This window comes from Dipodomys spectabilis, unplaced genomic scaffold (assembly GCF_019054845.1).
Source record: "Dipodomys spectabilis isolate Male_0828 unplaced genomic scaffold, ASM1905484v1 ptg000053l, whole genome shotgun sequence".
Classification (NCBI taxonomy): Eukaryota; Metazoa; Chordata; class Mammalia; order Rodentia; family Heteromyidae; genus Dipodomys; species Dipodomys spectabilis.
In genome coordinates, this window is record NW_024870730.1 from 15,365,076 (window position 1) to 15,372,155 (window position 7,080).

Here is a 7,080-nt window from a genome sequence, read left to right on the forward strand (position 1 = left end):
TACGAAAATAATCGGTGCTTAATTTAAACATTAACATGAGAGTTTTTAAAAAACAAAATCTTTGACATTCCTCTTGTCAAGAGCCTCCACATGGACAATAACAGAGGCTGAGTTTGAACTGCAGAGCATTTACATTATTTTTTAATTATATTGCTATTTTTGTTCAAGGTTCTTAATAATCTTCTTTCACTCACATAGAATACTGAGGAAATCCCTCCCATGCTTCTAAGATAACACCAATTAATTCCCTTCATCAGTGACCCAGAACTGCAGGGCCTCATATTGCAAGCTGAAGATTACCAGTCTTTTGCAGAAGGAATCGTTTTTTATTGGTTTCATTAAAGCTATTTTGTTACCTTACTATAAAAAGAGCGGTAAGATATAGCATCATGGAGGAAACAGCTCAAAAAAAAAAAAAAAGGTCATTACATAAAGGTTGTCTGTACCCTGCATATGCAGTCACAATAGTTTAAGATAAAAATCTGGGCTTAGTCTAAGTTAAACAAACAGCCTTTCTGTGACTTTACCCCTCTCAAATTCCTGTAGTGTCTTCATTGAGCCTTCATGGGATAGTCTATTTCCTCCTTTCTGGTTTTGGTTCCAGAAGGTCTCTAGCCAAAGGCAATGAAACTGATCCATGGATGTGGTACCTTGTACATCTCTCCTGCTTTCCTGCTATCTCACTTGTACTCTAATTTGATCATGTTAGTGAATATGCAATGAGATGCAATGATTGCAATGAGATGCAACCATGTCTTCCTTTTCTTTATTTTTATTTTATTTTATATTTTTGTGTATAGATCCTGGAGCTTGAACTCAGTGCCTAGATGCTGTCCCTGAGCTTTTTTGCTCACAGCTAGTACTCTACCACTTGAGCCACAGCTCCACTTCTGGCTTTTTTGTGTGTAGCTAATTGGAGAGAAGAATCTCAAGGACTTTCCTGCCCAGGATGGCTTCAAACCACAGTCCTTAGATCTCAGCCTCATGAGTAGCTAGGATTGTAGGCATAAGCCACCAGCATTTGGCTCTCTTTCTCTTTTTGAAGCGGAACCCTGCACATAGCCCCAAATTAGTCATGAACTGAAAATTATACCCTCAACTTCCCTCCTAAGAGATGAGATTATGGGCATGAGCCACCACACCCGGTCATCAATCATACCCTTGATACCTTTATGCTACAATGCAAAGGACCTGAAGCAATGAGACCTTATGCCTAGCAGATACTTTAATCAATAGAATCAATATTTTTGTACTTTTATTAGTGCTTAGTTTTCATTACCAGTATTTCATAAACTCAAGTTAAACTGAGAGTATGGTCTCTGCATAGCCTACATATCCACTTTCTAATCCACTGTCCTTGAACCAAATATGTGTGTGTCAACTTGTCTTCCTTTACTGAGACTAGAAGTCTGCTAAGTGTCATGAGCAAATGAAATACACATGACCTGATTCCTGGGCAGACCAAAAGGTCAAAATGACCCTCCAACGTATCTACTTACTCTTATACATTTACCCAAATTTCATCTCACCGAAGTGAAGGCAAGCTATCAGCTTCTTAACCTGTCAGCCCAGGAAATAATCAATATATGGACTGTGAAACCTTGCTTGTATGGGGTTCTTTACTCTTTATTTTAACATCAATCCCAGAGTACTAAAGATATAACTAAAGTAACTAGTAACAAGTAGCAAGTAACTAAAGATGGTTGCAGGCACAGTTCTATAAAAATATATCATCTCAACAAAGCTATTTAGTATTTGGTATGTCAACATGACTATTTAGTATTACCTCCTTTAGAGGTGGTCTTCTGGTTATTTTAATTGTTTAGTACTGAATCATTACATTTCTCCTTACTCACACCTGCTGTCTTCCTGACAGCTCCCCTGGTCAAGAACTCACTAAATAGTAAAGATACAACACATTCTGGGAGACAGGAGACAGGAAAGGAATGTGGTCAGTAACTTACAAATCACATGCTATTACAAAGAGGCATTAAGTGTTCATTTCTTCATCACGCTGTGTATACGTAACCAGTAAGCAAAAATGATTGATTTCTTTTTCCTTTTAACTTTCTATAGCCCAGCAGAGCCTGAAAACATACCTCCTACATGACATTGATTTTGTTTCTCACTCAATTTTATAGACACAAGAAAGTCACAAAAATGTTTTCATATTGTAACTTAGTCCAGAGATGACTTTACTGTGTTCAGTTGTTTCTTGGTAAGGAGCACTAGCATGGAGTATATTTTTGTAACTACATTGTTCCCCTCTTCCTCTCTCTCTCTCTCTCTCTCTCTCTCTCTCTCTCTCTCTGTGTGTGTCTCACTCCCTCTCTCTCATGCAAAGAAAACTCCCTGAAGGCTGCAAAGTTAGCAAGCAACCAGAATGTCACAGATGTTTGTGGTTTGTGACAAGGTAGTGACTGACATTTCAAATGTGTGTTATCTCCACCATGAACTGCACCTTGACTTTACTGTGCATCTAGAAAGCAAAATCCACCAATTATTCTCCTCCAAGATAGATGTTTATGATTTATCCATGCTTTTCCAGAATACAAGTATTGTTCAGCTTATAGACAAGCTCTTTGAAATCTCATCCAAGCCTTAAAGAAATTTAGAACTGGAAAGAAAGCTTTTAAAGCCATCAAAATTATTTTATAGACCTAGTAAGATTGAAACCAAACAGTCTACCACTGGCAAATTTGGGATAGGTACAATGTGCCTGACACCTAGCCCTATATTCTTTATTTGATTTTTATTCTATCCCTTGAGAACTGGTCCTTACAGAGTTGAAACTCCCATTTGTCGGATGCCACATTGATGCATAGATACAGTGGTTGATATTGTAGGAACCACCTACAAGTGCCTAGAGTTTAATGTGAGGAACTCAGGTATCAACTAGTTTGGGTTGGTAATGAAAATACTTAAGTGACTTTTAGGTAACCTTTATGAAACTGAAGGTGAAGTTTGTGTGTTGATATATTATGAGATCATGGTGAGGCTATCATTGAAAAACTCAGTTGCAAAGAAAATAGCATTCTAATTTCATGGTGTATTCTTATTTCCATTCTTTGAAAAGAGAAAAAAAGAAAATTCTATATTTAAAATATGCAGTATGAGCTGGACACTAGTGGCTGGTGACTATAATCCTAGCCACTCAGGAGGCTAAGCTCTGAAGTTTGAGGTTTGAAACCAACCCAGGCAGACAAACTTCAGAGTCTCATATCTCCAGTTAATGAGTAAAAAGCCAGAAGTAGAGGTGTGGCTCAAATGGTAGAGGACCAGGTACAAAAATTGTGTCCTGAGGAAAATCCTAAGCTCGTGAAGCTAAAATAAGAAGGAGGAAAGTAAGAGGAGGAGGAGGAGGAGGAGGAGAAGGAGGTGATGGTGGTGGAGGAGGAGAAGGAGCAAGATTATTACTGACTTTTTTTGCCTCTACATTTTTTTCCAGTTTGACCTTGCAGTGACTGCTGAGATGCCTCTCTGTTCTCCATGTACACCTTATTCTAGTTTGCACTCCAATCCTTAGTCCCACTACTGCCAGAGATATAAAAGATCCATCATCAGAAGGACACATTATTTCTAGGCAAGGCTCACATTTATTACAACCTGACAAAGGTATTTCTTAAATCAAATGTAAGCAGGAAAGAGACAAGGGATATAGTGTAGTAAAGATGTGAGATTTATGACATCAAATCAGGGCTTAAAATAAATGTTCTGAGTCCAACTCAAACAACAAATCTAAAGAATGACCATCAAATCAACAGCAAAGGGAACACAAGATCTATATGCTCCTGAGTAAGTTAAAGAAACCCAAGATACCACTCTAATATAGATTTTCAAGTCTTCCCAGCACCCGAATATCTCTTTATGCAACCTAGATAACCCTAAGAATACCTCTAATTACTTCTTTCTCTTTATCCAAAAACAGGTTAATACTATTTATATAGTTATGAAACTCATGGGCTAAAAAGAATAAAGATGCTTATTTGTTTAAATACTGCCGAGTTGATTTCTTGAATTGTTGCAGAATACGAAAATGATGTTATTTTAGAATTCCTGATACATACTGTTTACTTAGTTCACATGTGTCATTGCCTTCCATCATTATTTAATATTTACTTAATAAGATTTCCCTAGGACAGCACTCAAATATATTCTGACTGGTTTTAGAATTTAATATGAAAGACTTCAGCTGAATAATGTTGTGCAGAAATCTTGACTATATTAGCAACAGTTAGCCTTTCATAGAAATTCCAACGGATTTTGTCTGGGCAATCCCAAAGAGACATCATAATATTCTAAAAAAAAAAAAGCAATTGTTTGTATAACAAAAATATTAATTAAATTAGGAGTAAGACCCAGTAGTTTATAAATCAATTTCAAATATCAGTCTTTTTTTTTATTGTGAAAATACTGTACAGAGGGGTTACAATTACATGGGCAAGATAGTGAGTACATTTCTTATCAAGCATTGTAGCCTCCTCCTTTGTTTACCCTTCCATCCCTTCCCATCCTCCCTCCCCCCCACCCAAGCCTCCTTCCCCCCCCAAGTTGTAAAGTTCATTTTTGACATGACAACTTGTACTTCTCATTGTTGCAACAGGTCCACCTGTATCCTTATTTAAACAACTTGTTTTTCCCCTTCCCCTCCACAAATTATACCGACATCAAATACAGTGAAAGCAGGGGTTATACTGTGGGGGAGGGACATACAAAGCAACAAAGAAATAATCTTATAATTGTGTTAGAAACAAATGCATGAAAGAAAAAAAACATGTAAATACATATCTTAGGGTTCATCAAATATCAGTCTTGCCATGAATCTGTCTCACAACAAATGTTCCTCATTCATTCTAGCTGTCATTCTCCTCAAAGCAACCTTCCCTCTTCTAATACCGTTGGTCTATTTGGGTGCCACTCACACCTTTCAGAAACCTGAGGGACTCATCTTCTGTGTTTATTTTCTGTTTACTGTACTTAGGTTTTACTAGAATCTGTCTGCATTAATCTGTATTTTCCCCTTTTACCTTTCAAGCCGGCAGTCTTATTTGATAAGTTATTACTAGAGGTTTCTCAGTAAGAGGTGTGAAAAAATACAGTATTTTTTAAAGAGATCTCTTATGAATGTATAAAAAAACGAGATAAGCAGAATTGTAGTCCTTGAGAGGCTTTGTATGAGAATGATGAGGAGCTGGAGTCCTGGGAATATGAGCAGGTGGAAAAGAAGAAGATGAGATTTTTCCTGGAATGAAATGTCTGCAGAGTTTGAGCACGTCACCTTGTATTTCCCTACATGGACCACTGAGGAATTTCTCATTTTGCCTCATCTCACTCATCCTCTTCAGTATCTTCCCTAATGGTCCCAACCAGGCACCTAAAATCAGTGTCTGAATTCAATCAATAAAAGCTTTATCCTTTCTTTCTGGTTCCATATGGAATTATTTGATTATTCCAGAAGAAATTATTTGATACACAAACTGCATCCTTACAATGTTTAGAAGGCTCTCAACTTCAGTTTCAACAAATGGAATGGAAGAAAATCCTTTCAACAGAATCTGTATCAGATTTCCGGATAAAACAAAAGGAGGGTATTAAAAAAAAATGATAGCTCTTACCCTGCATGGAAAAATAGAAAGAAACTTCCCAAAAAGGAAAAGAAATCAGTAACTTTTCTTTCAGATAACCCAAAACTTCTTTACTGATTAAAAATGATAAAATTGAAAACTTTCCAATTGAAAACATTTTCCCCTTGCTTCATGACTTCATAACCTTCCAGTGCATTAATGCTTTTGAGATCATTTATTTTAAACATTTGTCATTGAATTATCTCATGGAATCCTTTGTTTTGTGCTGCACTTCTCACAACAGCACTGAAATAGAGGTCCTTCTGTATTAGCAGGAATCATGAAGAATGTCTGTCTTGGAAGCAGGACAACATTTACAATGTTCCCCAGAGAATTCCATGAGGTCATCTTGAGGAAACACGAGGTGAAAAGAAAGGTGTTTTTGTTTTAAATTAAAGTGAGAGGAGCCTTCTGGCTGCGCGCGTCCTGGGAGCCGCCGCCGCCGGAGCTGCGGGCCGAGCCGCGGACGGCAGAGGCTTCGCTGCATGTCCATGCGTCCCCGAACACATCTCTGTTGATCAGAAATGTGGTGGACGACACCAGGTCTGAAGATGGTCGTTCTGGCCCTATAGTTGCTGTGTATGTTCCACTTGATTTCTACGATCAACGTCCAAGAGGATTTGTCTATGTTCAATTTGAGGATGTTCGTGATGCTGAAGATGCTTTCCATAATTTGGACAGAAAGTGGATTTGTGGATGTCAAATTGAAATAGATTTTGCACAGGGAGATCGGAAGACACCAAACCAAATGAAAGCCAAGGAAGGGAGGAATGTGTACAGCTCTTCACGTTGGGATGACTATGACAGATACAGACGTTCTAGAAGCCGAAGTCATGAGCAGAGGAGATCAAGAAGTCCGTCTTTTGATTACAGCTATAGAAAATCTTACAGTCCTAGAAACAGTAAACTGACTGGAAGACCATGGCGTAGCAGAAGCCATTCCGACAATGATAGATTCAAACACCGAAATCCATCCTTTTCAAGCTCGAAATCCAATTCAAGATCGTGGTCCAAGTCCCAGCCTAAGAAAAAAATGAAGGCTAAATCTCGTTCTAGGTCGGCATCTCACACCAAAACTAGAAGCACCTCTAAAACAGATTCCAAAACACATTGTAAATCTGGCTCAAGATATGAAAAGGAATCAAGAAAAAAGAACCACCTAGATCCAAATCTCAGTCAAGATCATAGTCTAGGTCTAGCTCAAGGTCGTGGATTAGTCCTAAGTCCAGCGGCCACTGATAGTATAAACCATGATACTTTCTAGGCACATATCACTCATTTATTCATAGTTTGGTACTTAAATTATCGGGAATACAATGTTACAATGATGCATAAAAACACTTGTTAGTTTTCTCTGAACCAGGCAATGGTTATAATTAAAATGATATGGTATTGAGTAGCCACTCTTAAGAGTCTGGTTTGTTTAATGTTATGGGCAGCTACCCATTTGTGGTGT

General features: G+C 37.9%; 1 protein-coding gene across 1 annotated transcript in view; it reads left to right on the forward strand.

Annotated features, from left to right (window-relative positions):
- Positions 1–6,863, forward strand: part of LOC122107736 (serine/arginine-rich splicing factor 10-like) — a 41,226-nt gene extending 34,363 nt beyond the window's left edge. The window contains 3 exon segments of the mRNA XM_042679539.1: positions 5,456–5,588; positions 6,023–6,766; positions 6,769–6,863. Of these exon segments, the coding sequence (XP_042535473.1) occupies positions 5,456–5,588; positions 6,023–6,766; positions 6,769–6,863 (972 nt within the window).
- The last annotated feature ends 217 nt before the right edge of the window (positions 6,864–7,080 follow it).